Below are 23,193 nucleotides of genomic sequence, written 5' to 3'. Positions count from 1 at the left end.
GATGCTGCCACCACCATGCTTCACCGTAGGGATGGTGCCAGGTTTCTTCCAGATGTGACACTTGGCATTCAGGCCAAAGAGTTCAATCTTAGTTTTATCAGACCAGAGAATATTGTTTCTCATGGTCTGAGAATCTTTAGGTGCCCTTTGGCAAACTCAACGTTGACATTGTGAACAGAGTGCCCCATGGTGCCCGGTGGGGTTATGGTATGGGTAGGCATAAGCTACAGACAACAAACACATTTGCATTTTTTAGATGAACATTTGAATGCACAGAGATATCGTTACGAGATCCTGAGGCCGATTATCGTGCCATTCATCCGCCGCCATCACCTCATGTTTCAGCAGGATAATGCACGGTCCCATGTCACAAGGATCTGGTCACAATTTCTGGAAGCTGAAAATGTCCCAGTTCTTCCATGGCCTGCATACGCACCAGACATGTCACCCATTGAGCATGTTTGGGATGCTCTGGAGCGACAGCATGTTCCAGTTCCCACCAATATCCAGCAACTTCGCACAGCCATTGAAGAGGAGTGGGACACCATTCCACAGACCACAACCAACAGCCTGATCAACTCTATGTGAAGGAGATGTAATGTGATGCATGAGGCAAATGGTCACACCAGATACCAACTGGTGTTCTGATCCACACCAGATACTGACTGGTTCTGATCCACACCAGATACTGACTGGTTCTGATCCACACCAGATACTGACTGGTTCTGATCCAGTCATTATCTTTGTTTTTCGCTTCGGAAATAATAAAAATCACCTTGAGGCTGCCAGTTGAGAAACCCTGTTGGACTGTATAACAGTCCAGGTCCATTCCTTTTTTCTAACTCCTTGACCAGGCAAGGCTACAACGAGGAAAAACTCCAGGCACAATCATTTGATATCTGATCGCAGAATGTACATTTGTCCCTATGATATCAACCCCTCTGCCTTGCCCCCTCCCCGTCTCTCCGTCCAGGTAAACGGGGACAGTGTGTGTACCAGGGCATCACCATGTTTGAGAAAGCTGTCTGGTCCCCCAAGCAGTGTGTTACCTGTCTGTGTAGCGGAGGGGAGGTGGTCTGTGACGAGATCCTTTGTCCCCAGCTACGATGTCACTACCCCTACACTCCCACTGGGGAGTGCTGTCCTGTCTGCATGGATACAGGTAGGTGTTGTTGTTTATATTGTTATTGTGGTGTTAGGTAGGTGTTGTTGTTTATATTGTTATTGTGGTGTTAGGTAGGTGTTGTTGTTTATATTGTTATTGTGGTGTTTCACTGGCCATTTTAACTGATCTTAACTACCGTAGTACTAATCTTAACTACCGTAGTACTATCTTAACCGATCATAACTACCGTAGTACTAATGTTAACTACCGTTGTACTAATCTTAACTACCGTAGTACTAATCTTAACTATCGTAGTACTAATCTTAACTATCGTAGTACTAATCTTAACGACTGTAGTACTGATCTTAACTCTAAGATACAGAACGCGTCTCCTTCCTGAGCAGTATGACGGCTGCGTGGTCCCATGGTGTTTATATTTGCGTACTATTCTTTGCACAGAAGAATGTGGTACCTTCAGGTGTTTGGAAATTGCTCCCAATGATGAACCAGACTTGTGGAGGTCTACAAAGATATAGAGTGTAACACTGAACTCACCTGAAACACTAGTTGATAACTTTTCATTGCTGGAGGCATGAAAATGCCTCCACCAATCTATCCCTCTCTCCTGGTTCTATCCTTCTCTCCCTCCCGCCCTTCATTCATTGCCTCTCCCTCCCGCCATCCCTCACCATCCCCCACGTCTTCCTCCATCCCTCACCTCTTCCTCCATCCCTCGCCTCTCACTCCCTCCATCCATCGCCTCTCCCTCCATTCCATCCCTCGCCTCTCGCTCCATTCCAACCCTTGCATCTCTCTCTCTCGTCCCTCGCATCCATCCTTCGTCTCTCTCCATCCCTTGCCTCTCCCTCCTCCCTCCGTCGCTCGCCTCTCCCTCCAACCCTCGTCTCTCCCTCCATCCCTCGTCTCTCTCTCCATCGCTCGTCTCTCCCTCCATCCCTCGTCTCTCCCTCCATCCCTCGTCTCTCCCTCCATCCCTCGTCTCTCTCCATCGCTCGTCTCTCTCTCCATCCCTCGTCTCTCTCTCCATCCCTCGTCTCTCTCTCCATCCCTCGTCTCTCTCTCCATCCCTCGTCTCCCTCTCCATCCCTCGTCTCTCTCTCCATCCCTCGTCTCTCCCTCCATCCCTCGTCTCTCTTTCCATCCCTCGTCTCTCTCTCCATCCCTCGTCTCTCTCTCTCCATCCCTCGTCTCTCTCTCTCCATCCCTCGTCTCTCTCTCCATCCCTCCCCTCTCTCTCCATCCCTCCCATCCTCTCTCCCTCCATCCCATCCTCTTTCCCTCCATCCCATCCTCTTTCCCTAACACTCTGCGGTTCTGATTGGCTGGGCCAGCAGCCCGTGGTGACGTCCCTGACTTTTATGGCAATTCCCCAGTTCCCAACGACCCCAGCGACCATGTGAACCCTGACCTTGACCCCGCCGTGCCCCGCTCCCAGGGCGAGATCGAACTCTTCTTGAAGAGAGAGGAGGAGGAGCACAGGGAGGAGGAGGCACGTCTTCTCAAGAAGGACGCCGAGAAAAAGAGGAGGAAGAAACAGAAGAAGGAGGCTGAGAGACAGAGGAGTCTGCAGGAGGAGAGGAGTCTGCAGGAGGAGAGGAGGCTGCAGGAGGAGAGGAGTCTGCAGGAGGAGAGGAGGCTGCAGGAGGAGAGGAGGCGCGAGGAAGAGCGGCTGCAGATGGAGAAGGAGGCAGAGAAGGCAGAGAAGAGGCAGGAGGAAGCAGAGGCGGCCATGAAGGAGCAGGGAAGGAAGCTGGAGGAGGAGAGGAGGAGACACGAGGAGGACCTGAAGGAGAACCTCAGGGAGCTAGAGGAGGAAGAAGAAGAGGAGAGGGAGCAGGAAGACATGGAGTGGCTGTTGAGAGGAGATGTTTTCCAGATCTTTCCAGAGGAGCCGATCGAAGAGGACCTCCTTACACCTCCCCTAGCCGAGCACACTGAGAAACAAGAGGAGGATGGAGGAGAGGAGTGGGGAGTGGTGGTACGCAGACCTGGGAACACCCTCCCGTTAGGTTGTGATATCTCTGATGTCATCGTGACGTGTGAGAACGCTCAGCTGACCAACTTCCCTCCCCTGAACATCCCTGAACTCAAGTCTCTGAGCCTGGAGGGTAAGTTTAAGGAAAGCTCCAACATCCCTGAACTCAAGTCTCTGAGCCTGGAGGGTAAGTTTAAGGAAAACTCCAACATCCCTGAACTCAAGTCTCTGAGCCTGGAGGGTAAGTTTAAGGAAAACTCAAACCAAAAAAAAACTATAATATTTGGTATATGTTTAATTAGTAAATTGTTGATATTGTCCCAATATATTTTCAAGATATGTCACTTTCAAAGTGCAGAAATACAGCCGGTATCATATGGTGCTGCGTTTTACCGGCTGTATTTCTGCACTTTGAAAGTGACATATCTTGAAAACATTGCTGACATGCAAAACATCTTGGGACTAAATCAACAATTGACTAATTAAACAAATACCAAACGAGAGATTTTGGTTGGAATTTTCCTTTAAGGCAGCTGTGTGTGTGTGTGTGTGTGTGTGTGTGTGTGTGTGTGTGTGTGTGTGTGTAATCACAAATCACCCAAAACACAAAAACCAATCCCCATGCAGAGACTTCTATTGAGAAGTGAGTAATGTTTTTTGTTTGGTCGTTGTGATGGTAATTCCTAATGTGGTCACACAGACTAAAGTTAATAGGAGTAGAAACTAAAGAGAAAAATAAAGGCTGGAGGATAGATTTATTAGCTTCTCATGCCTGTTGGTTTATATACTGCAATTATGGAGGCTTTTGGCATAATTCTGGAATGCACTAGAAGTATGAGAGCTTCTGGACCATGTCTTGACTTGCAGGACACGTAGTCATGGAAAGCACAATAGAGTCATTCTGAGCACTAGTATTTAACAACACTATAACACCAGGCTATGGAGTCCAGTCATTCTGAACACTAGTATTTAACAACACTTTAACACCAGGCTATGGAGTCCAGTCATTCTGAACACTAGTATTTAACAACACTATAACACCAGGCTATGGAGTCCAGTCATTCTGAACACTAGTATTTAACAACACTTTAACACCAGGCTGTGGAGTCCAGTCATTCTGAACACTAGTATTTAACAACACTATAACACCAGGCTATGGAGTCCAGTCATTCTGAACACTAGTATTTAACAACACTTTAACACCAGGCTATGGAGTCCAGTCATTCTGAACACTAGTATTTAACAACACTATAACACCAGGCTGTGGAGTCCAGTCATTCTGAACACTAGTATTTAACAACACTATAACACCAGGCTATGGAGTCCAGTCATTCTGAACACTAGTATTTAACAACACTGTAACACCAGGCTGTGGAGTCCAGTCATTCTGAACACTAGTATTTAACAACACTATAACACCAGGCTATGGAGTCCAGTCATTCTGAACACTAGTATTTAACAACACTATAACACCAGGCTATGGAGACCAGGCTTAATGAAAACACTATCCCCAGCATGGACGATATTCATGTTATTCCTCAGATTAATATGTCTCTTAATTTACCGCCAGGTAACGCCATCACAACCATCCCAGTGGGGGCGTTCAATGGTATCCCCAACCTGGAGTGGATTAACCTGAGCAAGAACAAGTTGGTGACTTCAGGCATTGCCCCACGTGCCTTCAAAGTAAGAGTCTCTCCTTTGAAATAAGAGCCTGTCTCTCTGCTGGCATTGGCCTATACTCCTTCAAAGTAAGAGTCTCTCCTTTGAAATAAGAGCCTGTCTCTCTGCTGGCATTGGCCTATACTCCTTCAAAGTAAGAGTCTCTCCTTTGAAATAAGAGCCTGTCTCTCTGCTGGCATCGGCCAAAACTCCTTCAAAGTAAGAGTCGTTTTTTTACTTCTTCTGCTGGCTTCACTCCACACTCCTTCAAAGTAAGAGTCTGTTTCTCTGCGGCCATTGCCTCACACGCTTTCCAAAAATATGGAGTCTGTTTCCAATTAGCCTGTCCAACCAATGAAATATGAACAGTGTGGGAACAGTCTAAGCAGATGAATATGTGAACAAACAGAAGCATGTCAACATGGGGGGGGGGGGGGCGACATTTGACTCACTCTCTCTGGTCAAAATAAAAGTCTGCGTTTTTAAACAGTCAATATTTAAATCCATCTGGAACATTTCCCAGAACACACAGCGGCCTATCATGTTAGAGTTCTGACTAGGCCCGAACACAACACTACACTGATGAGAGAGGGAGAGAACACAGGTTAGCTAGCAGTTATTTGTTTGATAAGTGAAAATTAGAGCCGGGTTAGTTGGATCTGGGTCTGGTGTCCATGACACATTTGTCCATAGAGAAACTCTCTCTTTAGTGATGGCTACTTCAACCATCCTCTGTTAATTACTGCAATTACACTTTGGAGAATATTGGAGAAAATCCACAGTTACATTCCATTCACTCTTGAATCTCAAAACACTTCGATGGACATCAACAGTATAGATATATGATTTAACTTTGCAAGGCACAACAGACGCCAAAATCTCACTTCTACCCGTTTTAAACCAATATGAGCTAATTTAAACTGTAGCATGACTCTTGGAGCCAGTCTGCCATTTAGTTTGCACAATGAAACACAGTCTAAACTCTTTAAGCCATGGAGGCTTTAAAGGAAGGATGCCTGTTGAGCTAGCATCACCCCCATTCTCCCTGCTCTGCCACAAACCTGCACAGGCCTTTTAACAAAAACAACATTCCATGGCCCTTAGTCAAGAGAAACCTTGTTTGAACAGGGAGAGAGAAACCTCAGGGGAACAGGGAGAGAGAAACCTCATTTGAACAGGGAGAGAGAAACCTCATTTGAACAGGGAGAGAGAAACCTCATTTGAACAGGGAGAGAGAAACCTCATTTGAACAGGGAGAGAGAAACCTCAGGGGAACAGGGGGAGAGAAACCTCATTTGAACAGGGAGAGAAACCTCATTTGAACAGGGAGAGAGAAACCTCATTTGAACAGGGAGTGAGAAACCTCATTTGAACAGGGAGAGAGAAACCTCATTTGAACAGGGAGAGAGAAACCTCATTTGAACAGGGAGTGAGAAACCTCATTTGAACAGGGAGTGAGAAACCTCATTTGAACAGGGAGAGAGAAACCTCATTTGAACAGGGAGAGAGAAACCTCATTTGAACAGGGAGAGAGAAACCTCATTTGAACAGGCAGAGAGAAACCTCAGGGGAACAGGGAGAGAGAAACCTCATTTGAACAGGGAGAGAGAAACCTCAGGGGAACAGGGAGAGAGAAACCTCATTTGAACAGGGAGAGAGAAACCTCATTTGAACAGGGAGTGAGAAACCTCATTTGAACAGGGAGTGAGAAACCTCATTTGAACAGGGAGAGAGAAACCTCATTTGAACAGGGAGAGAGAAACCTCATTTGAACAGGGAGAGAGAAACCTCATTTGAACAGGCAGAGAGAAACCTCAGGGGAACAGGGAGAGAGAAACCTCATTTGAACAGGGAGAGAGAAACCTCAGATGAACAGGGAGAGAGAAACCTCATTTGAACAGGGAGAGAGAAACCTCATTTGAACAGGGAGAGAGAAACCTCAGGGGAACAGGGAGAGAGAAACCTCATTTGAACAGGGAGAGAGAAACCTCATTTGAACAGGGAGAGAGAAACCTCATTTGAACAGGGAGAGAGAAACCTCATTTGAACAGGGAGAGAGAAACCTCATTTGAACAGGGAGAGAGAAACCTCATTTGAACAGGGAGAGAGAAACCTCATTTGAACAGGGAGAGAGAAACCTCAGGGGAACAGGGAGAGAGAAACCTCATTTGAACAGGGAGAGAAACCTCATTTGAACAGGGAGAGAGAAACCTCATTTGAACAGGGAGTGAGAAACCTCATTTGAACAGGGAGAGAGAAACCTCATTTGAACAGGGAGAGAGAAACCTCATTTGAACAGGGAGTGAGAAACCTCATTTGAACAGGGAGTGAGAAACCTCATTTGAACAGGGAGAGAGAAACCTCATTTGAACAGGGAGAGAGAAACCTCATTTGAACAGGCAGAGAGAAACCTCAGGGGAACAGGGAGAGAGAAACCTCATTTGAACAGGGAGAGAGAAACCTCATTTGGACAGGGAGAGAGAAACCTCATTGGAGCAGGGAGAGAGAAACCTCATTTGAACAGGGAGAGAGAAACCTCATTTGAGCAGGGAGAGAGAAACCTCATTTGAACAGGGAGAGAAAACTCATTTGAACAGGGAGAGAGAAACCTCAGGGGAACAGGGAGAGAGAAACCTCATTTGAACAGGGAGAGAGAAACCTCATTTGAACAGGGAGAGAGAAACCTCAGATGAACAGGGAGAGAGAAACCTCATTTGAACAGGGAGAGAGAAACCTCATTTGAATAGGGAGAGAGAAACCTCAGGGGAACAGGGAGAGAGAAACCTCATTTGAACAGGGAGAGAGAAACCTCATTTGAACAGGGAGAGAGAAACCTCATTTGAACAGGGAGAGAGAAACCTCATTTGAACAGGAGAGAGAAACCTCATTTGAACAGGAGAGAGAAACCTCATTTGAACAGGGAGAGAGAAACCTCATTTGAACAGGGAGAGAGAAAACTCATTTGAACAGAGAGAGAGAAACCTCATTTGAACAGGGAGAGAGAAACCTCATTTGAACAGGGAGAGAGAAACCTCATTTGAACAGGGAGAGAGAAACCTCATTTGAACAGGGAGTGAGAAACCTCATTTGAACAGGGAGAGAGAAACCTCATTTGAACAGGGAGAGAGAAACCTCATTTGAACAGGGAGAGAGAAACCTCATTTGAACAGGGAGAGAGAAACCTCAGATGAACAGGGAGAGAGAAACCTCATTTGAACAGGGAGAGAGAAACCTCATTTGAACAGGAGAGAGAAACCTCATTTGAACAGGGAGAGAGAAACCTCAGGGGAACAGGGAGAGAGAAACCTCATTTGAACAGGGAGAGAGAAACCTCATTTGAACAGGGAGAGAGAAACCTCAGATGAACAGGGAGAGAGAAACCTCATTTGAACAGGGAGAGAGAAACCTCATTTGAACAGGGAGAGAGAAACCTCATTTGAACAGGGAGAGAGAAACCTCAGGGGAACAGGGAGAGAGAAACCTCATTTGAACAGGGAGAGAGAAACCTCATTTGAACAGGGAGAGAGAAACCTCATTTGAACAGGGAGTGAGAAACCTCATTTGAACAGGGAGAGAGAAACCTCATTTGAACAGGGAGAGAGAAACCTCATTTGAACAGGGAGAGAGAAAACTCATTTGAACAGGGAGAGAGAAACCTCATTTGAACAGGGAGAGAGAAACCTCATTTGAACAGGAGAGAGAAACCTAATTTGAACAGGAGAGAGAAACCTCATTTGAACAGGGAGAGAGAAACCTCATTTGAACAGGGAGTGAGAAACCTCATTTGAACAGGGAGAGAGAAACCTCATTTGAACAGGGAGTGAGAAACCTCATTTGAACAGAGAGTGAGAAACCTCAGGGGAACAGGGAGTGAGAAACCTCATTTGAACAGGGAGAGAGAAACCTCATTTGAACAGAGAGTGAGAAACCTCATTTGAACAGGGAGAGAGAAACCTCAGGGGAACAGGGAGAGAGAAACCTCATTTGAACAGGGAGTGAGAAACCTCATTTGAACAGGGAGAGAGAAACCTCATTTGAACAGGGAGTGAGAAACCTCATTTGAACAGAGAGTGAGAAACCTCAGGGGAACAGGGAGTGAGAAACCTCATTTGAACAGGGAGAGAGAAACCTCATTTGAACAGAGAGTGAGAAACCTCATTTGAACAGGGAGAGAGAAACCTCAGGGGAACAGGGAGAGAGAAACCTCAGGGGAACAGGGAGAGAGAAACCTCATTTGAACAGGGAGAGAGAAACCTCATTTGAACAGGGAGAGAGAAACCTCATTTGAACAGGGAGAGAGAAACCTCAGGGGAACAGGGAGAGAAAACTCATTTGAACAGGGAGAGAAAACTCAGGGGAACAGGGAGAGAGAAACCTCATTTGAACAGGGAGAGAGAAACCTCATTTGAACAGGGAGAGAGAAACCTCATTTGAACAGGGAGAGAGAAACCTCATTTGAACAGAGTGAGAAACCTCATTTGAACAGAGAGTGAGAAACCTCATTTGAACAGGGAGAGAGAAACCTCATTTGAACAGGGAGAGAGAAACCTCATTTGAACAGGGAGAGAGAAACCTCAGATGAATAGGAATAGAGAAACCTCATTTGAACAGGGAGAGAAAACTCATTTGAACAGGGAGAGAGAAACCTCATTTGAACAGGGAGAGAGAAACCTCATTTGAACATGGAGAGAGAAACCTCAGATGAACAGGGAGAGAGAAACCTCAGATGAACAGGGAGAGAGAAACCTCATTTGAACAGGGAGAGAGAAACCTCATTTGAACATGGAGAGAGAAACCTCATTTGAACAGGGAGAGAGAAACCTCATTTGAACAGGGAGAGAGAAACCTCATTTGAACAGGGAGAGAGAAACCTCATTTGAACAGGGAGAGAGAAACCTCATTTGAACAGGGAGAGAGAAACCTCATTTGAACAAGGAGAGAGAAACCTATTTCCAGCCAGCTAGATCCATCGAGGTACTATATCACCAGAAAGAGGTGAGGTGCAACAATCAGGACATTTCTACGGCAAGAACCCTTGATTTCGTTAACAAAAATATTGTGACAACATCGATCGTTTTTCTTTTCCAATACTTTAGGTACGCTTGATTTAGCTTGCCTTCTTTAATGGAACCAATAGAATAGTATTTCAAACCAGGTGTGATACTGTGACTGTTACATTCCAATGTACAATATTTATATTTCTTTATCGGTTTCCCCTTCCACACAATGACAGATTGTTTTCCGTCACTATAACATGGCAACGATAGAACATCTATCTAGATATATAAAGTACTTTTCCATTGGTTAGAGTTGTTTAAATTCCCCAGAGACACGCGTTGTTTAACATTGTTAATGATCGTTGGTCAGGGCCTGAAGACCCTGAGCCGTCTGTTTCTGGACAACAACCTCCTCGAGACGGTTCCAACAGATCTCCCATCAACACTACAGGAACTCAAGATCAATGAGAACCACCTCAAAGGCATCGAGGAGAACAGCTTCCAAGGTAACCAAACAAAACAACAAATCTACATGTTACTAGTTACTGGACAAACATTTTCAAAGTACTTTTTTTTTGGGGGGGGGGGGGGGGCATTTCAGGCAATAATATTTGTAAAACTGCAATGCTTCAATCAAAGAAATATAGGTTTCAACTGCACAAATGTAAATATTTGTTAGTGGAAGTGGCTGAAACCATAACCAGCACAGGGAGACTTTTATAGGAAAATGTTTTCACTGCTGTGTAATTTCTGAAAGGTCTGAGTAGCCTGTTGATCTTGGAGTTGGAGGGAAATGTCCTGCACGAAGGGAACGTGGATCACCAAGCTTTCAGTCCCCTCTCTCAGCTCTCTTACCTACGTCTGGGCAGAAACCACTTCAGGACCGTCCCCCAGGGCCTGCCTCCATCTCTACTGGTGAGATTTATCCGTTTTATCCAAAGATGTATACAAACCCTGGATTACTGAGGCTATGTATTGGCCATGGAGAGGCTTCGAAGCCACCGGTCGGCCATATTGGCCCTCCCCAGTCCTCCATAGGAATGGAATTCTATAGTATTTCAATAAAATGTTTCAAGGACAAAATGACATGTATTTAAGGATCTGTTTGTTGTAGTGGGGAAAATAACAAAACATTATACATTTAAGGAAAATGTGTATATATACAGTGGGGAGAACAAGTATTTGATAACCTGCAAAATCGGCAGTGTTTCCTACTTACAAAGCATGTAGAGGTCTGTAATTTTTATCATAGGTACACTTCAACTGTGAGAGACGGAATCTAAAACACAAATCCAGAAAATCACATTGTATCATTTTTTAGTAATTCATTAGCATTTTAAGTGGACAATACACATCTGTACATTTCAATGAAACACAGTGAAGCAACTACAGCCTTTTTCTTGATAAGCCTCGACTCTCACGCTTTGGTTAAAGACAAGGTGCCATGTCAGGAAGGATAACATCCTGCATCTGGCTCAAACATAACATCCTGTCATCACATAACACCTAACATCCTGTAACATCCTGTCATCACTAACATCCTGCATCCTGTCATCACATAACATCCTGTCATCACATAACATCCTGTCATCACATAACATCCTGTACAGCCTGTCATCACACATAACATCCTGTCATCACATAACATCCTGTCATCACATAACATCCTGTCATCACATAACATCCTGTCATCACATAACATCCTGTCATCACATAACATGTCACATAACATCCTGTACATCCTGTCATCACATAACATCCTGTCATCACATAACATCCTGTCATCACATAACATCCTGTCACCACATAACATCCTGTCATCACATAACATCCTGTCATCACATCCTGTAACATCCTGTCATCACATAACATAACATCCTGTCATCACATAACATCCTGTCATAACATCCTGTCATCACATAACATCCTGTCATACATAACATCCTGTCATCACATAACATCCTGTCATCACATAACATCCTGTCATCACATAACATCCTGTCATCACATAACATCCTGTCATCACATAACATCCTGTCATCACATAACATCCTGTCATCACATAACATCCTGTATAGCCTGTCATCACATAACATCCTGTCATCACATAACATCCTGTACAGCCTGTCATCACATAACATCCTGTCATCACATAACATCCTGTCATCACATAACATCCTGTCACATAACCTGTCATCACATAACATCCTGTCATCACATAACATCCTGTCATCACATAACATCCTGTCATCACATAACATCCTGTCATCACATAACATCCTGTCATCACATAACATCCTGTCATCACATAACATCCTGTCATCACATAACATCCTGTCATCACATAACATCCTGTCATCACATAACATCCTGTCATCACATAACATCCTGTCATCACATAACATCCTGTCATCACATAACATCCTGTCATCACATAACATCCTGTCATCACATAACATCCTGTCATCACATAACATCCTGTCATCACATAACATCCTGTCATCACATAACATCCTGTCATCACATAACATCCTGTCACAGCCACATAACATCCTGTCATCACATAACATCCTGTATAGCCTGTCATCACATAACATCCTGTCATCACATAACATCCTGTCATCACATAACATCCTGTCATCACATAACATCCTGTCATCACATAACATCCTGTCATCACATAACATCCTGTCATCACATAACATCCTGTCATCACATAACATCCTGTAAAGCCTGTCATCACATAACATCCTGTCATCACATAACATCCTGTCATCACATAACATCCTGTCATCACATAACATCCTGTCATCACATAACATCCTGTCATCACATAACATCCTGTCATCACATAACATCCTGTCATCACATAACATCCTGTCATCACATAACATCCTGTCATCACATAACATCCTGTCATCACATATCCATCCTGTCATCACATAACATCCTGTCATCACATAACATCCTGTCATACATAACATCCTGTCATCACATAACATCCTGTCATCACATAACATCCTGTACATCCTGTCATCACATAACATCCTGTCATCACATAACATCCTGTCATCACATAACATCCTGTCATCACATAACATCCTGTCATCACATAACATCCTGTCATCACATAACATCCTGTCATCACATAACATCCTGTCATCACATAACATCCTGTCATCACATAACATCCTGTCATCACATAACATCCTGTCATCACATAACATCCTGTCATCACATAACATCCTGTAACATCCTGTCATCACATAACATCCTGTCATCACATAACATCCTGTCATCACATAACATCCTGTCATCACATAACATCCTGTCATCACATAACATCCTGTCATCACATAACATCCTGTCATCACATAACATCCTGTCATCACATAACATCACATAACATCCTGTCATCACATAACATCCTGTCATCACATAACATCCTGTCAGCCTGTCATAACATCCTGTCATCACATAACATCCTGTCATCACATAACATCCTGTCATCACATAACATCATCATTAACATCCTGTCATCACATAACATCCTGTCATCACATAACATCCTGTCATCACATAACATCCTGTCATCACATAACATCCTGTCATCACATAACATCCTGTCATCACATAACATCCTGTCACCACATAACATAACATCCTGTCATCACATAACATCCTGTCATCACATAACATCCTGTCATCACATAACATCCTGTCATCACATAACATCCTGTCATCACATAACATCCTGTCATCACATAACATCCTGTCATCACATAACATCCTGTCATCACATAACATCCTGTCATCACATAACATCCTGTCATCACATAACATCCTGTACATAACATCCTGTCATCACATAACATCCTGTCATCACATAACATCCTGTCATCACATAACATCCTGTCATCACATAACATCCTGTCATCACATAACATCCTGTCATCATAACATAACATCCTGTCATCACATAACATCCTGTCATCCTGTCACATAACATCCTGTCATCACATAACATCCTGTCATCACATAACATCCTGTCATCACATAACATCCTGTCATCACATAACATCCTGTCATCACATAACATCCTGTCATCCTGTCACATAACATCCTGTCATCACATAACATCCTGTCATCACATAACATCCTGTCATCACATAACATCCTGTCATCACATAACATCCTGTCATCACATAACATCCTGTCATCACATAACATCCTGTCATCACATAACATCCTGTCATCACATAACATCCTGTCATCACATAACATCCTGTCATCACATAACAGCCTGTCATCACATAACATCCTGTCATCACATAACATCCTGTCATCACATAACATCCTGTCATCACATAACATCCTGTCATCACATAACATCCTGTCATCACATAACATCCTGTCATCACATAACATCCTGTCATCACATAACATCCTGTCATCACATAACATCCTGTCATCACATAACATCCTGTCATCACATAACATCCTGTCATCACATAACATCCTGTCATCACATAACATCCTGTCATCACATAACATCCTGTCATCACATAACATCCTGTCATCACATAACATCCTGTCATCACATAACATCCTGTCATCACATAACATCCTGTCATCACATAACATCCTGTCATCACATAACATCCTGTCATCACATAACATCCTGTCATCACATAACATCCTGTCATCACATAACATCCTGTCATCACATAACATCCTGTCATCACATAACATCCTGTCATCACATAACATCCTGTCATCACATAACATCCTGTCATCACATAACATCCTGTCATCACATAACATCCTGTCATCACATAACATCCTGTCATCACATAACATCCTGTCATCACATAACATCCTGTCATCACATAACATCCTGTCATAACATCCTGTCATCACATAACATCCTGTCATCACATAACATCCTGTCATCACATAACATCCTGTCATCACATAACATCCTGTCATCACATAACATCCATCCTGTCATCACATAACATCCTGTCATCACATAACATCCTGTCATCACATAACATCCTGTCATCACATAACATCCTGTCATCACATAACATCCTGTCATCACATAACATCCTGTCATCACATAACATCCTGTCATCACATAACATCCTGTCATCACATAACATCCTGTCATCACATAACATCCTGTCATCACATAACATCCTGTCATCACATAACATCCTGTCATCACATAACATCCTGTCATCACATAACATCCTGTCATCACATAACATCCTGTCATCACATAACATCCTGTCATCACATAACATCCTGTCATCACATAACATCCTGTCATCACATAACATCCTGTCATCACATAACATCCTGTCATCACATAACATCCTGTACAGCCTGTCATCACATAACATCCTGTCATCACATAACATCCTGTACAGCCTGTCATCACATAACATCCTGTCATCACATAACATCCTGTCATCACATAACATCCTGTCATCACATAACATCCTGCCATCACATAACATCCTGTCATCACATAACATCCTGTCATCACATAACATCCTGTCATCACATAACATCCTGTCATCACATAACATCCTGTCATCACATAACATCCTGTCATCACATAACATCCTGTCATCACATAACATCCTGTCATCACATAACATCCTGTCATCACATAACATCCTGTCATCACATAACATCCATCCTGTCATCACATAACATCCTGTCATCACATAACATCCTGTCATCACATAACATCCTGTCATCACATAACATCCATCCTGTCATCACATAACATCCTGTCATCACATAACATCCTGTCATCACATAACATCCTGTCATCACATAACATCCTGTCATCACATAACATCCTGTCATCACATAACATAGCCTGTCATCACATAACATCCTGTCATCACATAACATCCTGTCATCACATAACATCCTGTCATCACATAACATCCTGTCATCACATAACATCCTGTCATCACATAACATCCTGTCATCACATAACATCCTGTCATCACATAACATCCTGTACAGCCTGTCATCACATAACATCCTGTCATCACATAACATCCTGTCATCACATAACATCCTGTCATCACATAACATCCTGTCATCACATAACATCCTGTCATCACATAACATCCTGTCATCACATAACATCCTGTCATCACATAACATCCTGTCATCACATAACATCCTGTCATCACATAACATCCTGTCATCACATAACATCCTGTCATCACATAACATCCTGTCATCACATAACATCCTGTCATCACATAACATCCTGTCATCACATAACATCCTGTCATCACATAACATCCTGTCATCACATAACATCCTGTACATCCTGTCATCACATAACATCCTGTCATCACATAACATCCTGTCATCACATAACATCCTGTCATCACATAACATCCTGTACATCCTGTCATCACATAACATCCTGTCATCACATAACATCCTGTCATCACATAACATCCTGTCATCACATAACATCCTGTCATCACATAACATCCTGTCATCACATAACATCCTGTCATCACATAACATCCTGTCATCACATAACATCCTGTCATCACATAACATCCTGTCATCACATAACATCCTGTACATCCTGTCATCACATAACATCCTGTCATCACATAACATCCTGTCATCACATAACATCCTGTCATCACATAACATCCTGTCATCACATAACATCCTGTCATCACATAACATCCTGTCATCACATAACATCCTGTCACATAACATCCTGTATCCTGTCATCACATAACATCCTGTCATCACATAACATCCTGTCATCACATAACATCCTGTCATCACATAACATCCTGTCATCACATAACATCCTGTCATCACATAACATCCTGTCATCACATAACATCCTGTCATCACATAACATCCTGTCATCACATAACATCCTGTCATCACATAACATCCTGTCATCACATAACATCCTGTCATCACATAACAACATCCTGTCATCACATAACATCCTGTCATCACATAACATCCTGTCATCACATAACATCCTGTCATCACATAACATCCTGTCATCACATAACATCCTGTCATCACATAACATCCTGTCATCACATAACATCCTGTCATCACATAACATCCTGTCATCACATAACATCCTGTCATCACATAACATCCTGTCATAACATCCTGTCACCACATCCTGTCATCACATAACATCCTGTCATCACATAACATCCTGTCATCACATAACATCCTGTCACCACATAACATCCTGTCATCACATAACATCCTGTCATCACATAACATCCTGTCATCACATAACATCCTGTCATCACATAACATCCTGTCATCACATAACATCCTGTCATCACATAACATCCTGTCACATAACATCCTGTCATCACATAACATCCTGTCATCACATAACATCCTGTCACATAACATCCTGTCATCACATAACATCCTGTCATCACATAACATCCTGTCATCACATAACATCCTGTCATCACATAACATCCTGTCATCACATAACATCCTGTCATCACATAACATCCTGTCATCACATAACATCCTGTCATCACATAACATCCTGTCATCACATAACATCCTGTCATCACATAACATCCTGTCATCACATAACATCCTGTCATCACATAACATCCTGTCATCACATAACATCCTGTCATCACATAACATCCTGTCATCACATAACATCCTGTCACCACATAACATCCTGTCATCACATAACATCCTGTCATTACATAACATCCTGTCACCACATAACATCCTGTCATCACATAACATCCTGTCATCACATAACATCCTGTCATCACATAACATCCTGTCATCACATAACATCCTGTCATCACATAACATCCTGTCATCACATAACATCCTGTCATCACATAACATCCTGTCATCACATAACATCCTGTCATCACATAACATCCTGTCATCACATAACATCCTGTCATCACATAACATCCTGTCATCACATAACATCCTGTCATCACATAACATCCTGTCACATAACATCCTGTCATCACATAACATCCTGTCATCACATAACATCCATAACATCCTGTCATCACATAACATCCTGTCATCACATAACATCCTGTCATCACATAACATCCTGTCATCACATAACATCCTGTCATCACATAACATCCTGTCATCACATAACATCCTGTCATCACATAACATCCTGTCATCACATAACATCCTGTCATCACATAACATCCTGTCATCACATAACATCCTGTCATCACATAACATCCTGTCATCACATAACATCCTGTCATCACATAACATCCTGTCATCACATAACATCCTGTCATCACATAACATCCTGTCATCACATAACATCCTGTCATCACATAACATCCTGTCATCACATAACATCCTGTCATCACATAACATCCTGTCATCACATAACATCCTGTCATCACATAACATCCTGTCATCACATAACATCCTGTCATCACATAACATCCTGTCATCACATAACATCCTGTCATCACATAACATCCTGTCATCACATAACATCCTGTCATCACATAACATCCTGTCATCACATAACATCCTGTCATCACATAACATCCTGTCATCACATAACATCCTGTCATCACATAACATCCTGTCATCACATAACATCCTGTCATCACATAACATCCTGTCATCACATAACAACATCCTGTCATCACATAACATCCTGTCATCACATAACATCCTGTCATCACATAACATCCTGTCATCACATAACATCCTGTCATCACATAACATCCTGTCATCACATAACATCCTGTCATCACATAACATCCTGTCATCACATAACATCCTGTCATCACATAACATCCTGTCATCACATAACATCCTGTCATCACATAACATCCTGTCATCACATAACATCCTGTCATCACATAACATCCTGTCATCACATAACATCCTGTCATCACATAACATCCTGTCATCACATAACATCCTGTCATCACATAACATCCTGTCATCACATAACATCCTGTCATCACATAACATCCTGTCATCACATAACATCCTGTCATCACATAACATCCTGTCATCACATAACATCCTGTCATCACATAACATCCTGTCATCACATAACATCCTGTCATCACATAACATCCTGTCATCACATAACATCCTGTCATCACATAACATCCTGTCATCACATAACATCCTGTACAGCCTGTCATCACATAACATCCTGTCACCACATAACATCCTGTACATCCTGTCATCACATAACATCCTGTCATCACATAACATCCTGTCATCACATAACATCCTGTCATCACATAACATCCTGTCATCACATAACATCCTGTACAGCCTGTCATCACATAACATCATAACATCCTGTACATCCTGTCATCACATAACATCCTGTCATCACATAACATCCTGTCATCACATAACATCCTGTCATCACATAACATCCTGTCATCACATAACATCCTGTATAACATCCTGTCATCACATAACATCCTGTCATCACATAACATCCTGTCATCACATAACATCCTGTACATCCTGTCATCACATAACATCCTGTCATCACATAACATCCTGTCATTACATAACATCCTGTCATCACATAACATCCTGTACATCCTGTCATCACATAACATCCTGTCATCACATAACATCCTGTCATCACATAACATCCTGTCATCACATAACATCCTGTATAGCCTGTCATCACATAACATCCTGTATAGCCTGTCATCACATAACATCCTGTCATCACATAACATCCTGTACATCCTGTCATCACATAACATCCTGTCATCACATAACATCCTGTCATCACATAACATCCTGTCATCACATAACATCCTGTCATCACATAACATCCTGTCATCACATAACATCCTGTATAGCCTGTCATCACATAACATCCTGTATAGCCTGTCATCACATAACATCCTGTCATCACATAACATCCTGTCATCACATAACATCCTGTCATCACATAACATCCTGTCATCACATAACATCCTGTCATCACATAACATCCTGTATAGCCTGTCATCACATAACATCCTGTCATCACATAACATCCTGTCATCACATAACATCCTGTCATCACATAACATCCTGTATAGCCTGTCATCACATAACATCCTGTCATCACATAACATCCTGTCATCACATAACATCCTGTCATCACATAACATCCTGTCATCACATAACATCCTGTCATCACATAACATCCTGTCATCACATAACATCCTGTCATCACATAACAGCCTGTATAGCCTGTCATTACACACGTCCAATTACAGTGAGCTACATTTGTGTTGTTGTCAGTGCATCTCCATTGTGTATAAATACTCTTCATTTTATCGTTCTGTTTGCAGGAGGTTTATCTTGAGAACAACCTGATAGAAGAGATATCCGACTGCGTCTTCAACCAAACCACTAACCTGAACGTGATCTCACTGAGACACAACAGACTGGAGGAGTCCAGGATAGCACCTCTGGCATGGATCAACCACAAGTAAGAAAATTAGAGGATTTCACAAGTCTTCTTTTCAATGCATATATTACAAAGAAACTATAGTAAAGTTATATATGAGTTGCCCTTGCCCTCAGAACAGCATCAATTCGTCAGGACATGGACTCTACAAGGTGTCGAAAGCATTCCACAGGGATGCTGGCCCATGTGGACTCCAATGCTTCCCACAGTTGGCTGGATGTGCTTTGGGCGGTAGACCATTCTTGATACACACGAGAAACTGTCTTGAGTGTGAAAAAACCCAGCAGCGTTGCAGTTCTTGACACAAACCGTTGCCCCTAGCATCTACAACCATAACCCGTTCAAAGGCACTTCAATCTTTTGTCTTGCCCGTTCACCTTCTGAATGACACATATACACAATCTATGTCTCAGTTGTCTCAAGGCTTAAAAATCCTTCTTTAACCCCCGTCTCCTCCCCTTCATCTACACTGATTTGAAGTGGATTTAACAAGTGACATCATTAAGGGATCACAGCTTTCACCTGGATTCACCTGGTCAGTCTGTCATAGAAAGAGCAGGTGTACTTAATGTTTTGTCCACTCAGTTTATTTCACATTCCTGTGTAGCTTTATTTTCTTGACATAAAACTAAATTTCTCACTTTTTCCCCTCCCTTCCTCTTGTTTACTTTTACTTTTCCCACTCTCTTCCTCCCATCAGGAACCTGGAGTCCATTGACCTGTCCTACAACCATCTGTACCTGGTCCCATCCTACCTGCCCAGAGCTCTGGTCCACCTGGTCTTGGTAGGGAACCAGATTGAGAGGATACCAGGTGTGTACCATCCAGGATCGCTTTGGAATGTTTTCATTGTGTCAAGTACTTATCTTCTGGGAATACTAACGGACATCTTGCTTTATGTTTTCATACAGGGTTTGTGTTCGCCCACATGGTGCCGGGGATAGAGTACCTGTACCTGTCCCACAACAAGCTGGATGGGGAGGGAGTGGAGCCACAGGCCTTCTTCGGTGCTCACACCTCCATGACAGAGCTGTGTTTAGACCACAACCAGCTGGTTACGGTTCCCCCTGGCATCAACCAGATGAGCGCTCTGCACTTCCTCCACCTCAATAACAACAGAATCAGGTACTGTAGACGCACCCTGTGTCCCACATGGCACCCTATTCTCTATATAGTGCACTACTTTAGACCAGGGCCCTATTCCATAGAAAGTGCACTACTTTAACCAGAGCCCTATTCCCTACATAGTGCACTAATTTAGACCAGAGCCCTATTCCCTACATAGTGCACTACTTTAACCAGGGCCCTATTCCCTATATAGTACACTACTTTAGACCAGGGGCCCTATTCCCTACGTAGTGCACTACTTTAGACCAGGACCCTATTCCCTACGTAGTGCACTACTTTAACCAGGGCCCTATTCCCTACGTAGTGCACTGCTTTAGACCAGGGCCCTATTCCCTACGTAGTGCACTACTTTAGACCAGGGCCCTATTCCCTACGTAGTGCACTACTTTAGACCAGGGCCCTATTCCCTACGTAGTGCACTACTATAGACCAGGGCCCTATTCCCTACGTAGTGCACTGCTTTAGACCAGAGCCCTATTCCCTACGTAGTGCACTACTTTAGACCAGGGCCCTATTCCCTATATAGTGCACTACTTTAGACCAGAGCCCTATTCCCTATGTAGTGCACTACTTTAGACCAGGGCCCTATTCCCTATGTAGTGCACTACTTTAGACCAGGGCCCTATTCCATAGAAAGTGCACTACTTTAGACCAGGGCCCTATTCCCTACGTAGTGCACTACTTTAGACCAGAGCCCTATTCCCTACATAGTGCACTAATTTAGACCAGAGCCCTATTCCCTACATAGTGCAATACTTTAACCAGAGCCCTATTCCCTACATAGTGCACTAATTTAGACCAGAGCCCTATTCCCTACATAGTGCACTACTTTAACCAGGGCCCTATTCCCTATATAGTACACTACTTTAGACCAGGGCCCTATTCCCTACGTAGTGCACTACTTTAGACCAGGGCCCTATTCCCTACGTAATGCACTACTTTAGACCAGGGCCCTATTCCCTACGTAGTGCACTACTTTAGACCAGGGCCCTATTCCCTACGTAATGCACTACTTTAGACCAGGGCCCTATTCCCTACATAGTGCACTACTTTAGACCAGGGACGTAGGGGTCATTTGGGGTGTAACCACTGCCTCATTAGGCTAACTAGTCACTGCTGTTATTTGTTATTTATGACCACACTCAACCACGCTTTGAAAAGACAAAAAAAAACACATGACAAGCTTATTCAGTTCAAGAGTATTGACTGCTTGGCAGACCAGAGTATAGACGATATACGTAATCACTTTAAATCACCGTGTATTTATCGCATGCTCAGAATACAACAGGTGTAGTAGACCTCACAGTGAAATGCTGAATACAACAGGTGTAGTAGACCTCACAGTGAAATGCTGAATACAACAGGTGTAGTAGACCTCACAGTGAAATGCTGAATACAACAGGTGTAGTAGACCTCACAGTGAAATGCTGAATACAACAGGTGTAGTAGACCTCACAGTGACATGCTGAATACAACAGGTGTAGTAGACCTTACAGTGAAATGCTGAATACAACAGGTGTAGTAGACCTCACAGTGAAATGCTCAATACAACAGGTGTAGTAGACCTCACAGTGAAATGCTGAATACAACAGGTGTAGTAGACCTTACAGTGAAATGCTGAATACAACAGGTGTAGTAGACCTCACAGTGAAATGCTGAATACAACAGGTGTAGTAGACCTCACAGTGAAATGCTGAATACAACAGGTGTAGTAGACCTTACAGTGAAATGCTGAATACAACAGGTGTAGACCTTACAGTGAAATGCTGAATACAACAGGTGTAGTAGACCTCAC

The 23,193-nt window shown here is 43.0% G+C and overlaps 2 protein-coding genes across 2 annotated transcripts in view; one reads left to right on the top strand and one right to left on the bottom strand.

Moving 5' to 3' along the window:
* Positions 1-23,193, bottom strand: part of cenpp (centromere protein P) — a 197,939-nt gene that overhangs the window by 26,138 nt on the left and 148,608 nt on the right. The window lies entirely within an intron of this gene.
* ecm2 (extracellular matrix protein 2, female organ and adipocyte specific) overlaps positions 1-23,193 on the top strand; it is a 45,921-nt gene that overhangs the window by 17,249 nt on the left and 5,479 nt on the right. Inside the window, exons 3-10 of the mRNA XM_064967420.1 lie at positions 974-1,162; positions 2,500-3,234; positions 4,672-4,787; positions 10,131-10,266; positions 10,518-10,675; positions 20,152-20,291; positions 20,971-21,083; positions 21,182-21,395. Coding sequence (XP_064823492.1) covers positions 974-1,162; positions 2,500-3,234; positions 4,672-4,787; positions 10,131-10,266; positions 10,518-10,675; positions 20,152-20,291; positions 20,971-21,083; positions 21,182-21,395 — 1,801 coding nt within the window. The remainder of the gene's footprint in view (positions 1-973; positions 1,163-2,499; positions 3,235-4,671; positions 4,788-10,130; positions 10,267-10,517; positions 10,676-20,151; positions 20,292-20,970; positions 21,084-21,181; positions 21,396-23,193) is intronic.

The sequence above is a fragment of the Oncorhynchus masou genome, chromosome 6, assembly GCF_036934945.1.
Source record: "Oncorhynchus masou masou isolate Uvic2021 chromosome 6, UVic_Omas_1.1, whole genome shotgun sequence".
Classification (NCBI taxonomy): Eukaryota; Metazoa; Chordata; class Actinopteri; order Salmoniformes; family Salmonidae; genus Oncorhynchus; species Oncorhynchus masou.
This window is presented reverse-complemented; position numbering and strand designations above follow the sequence as displayed.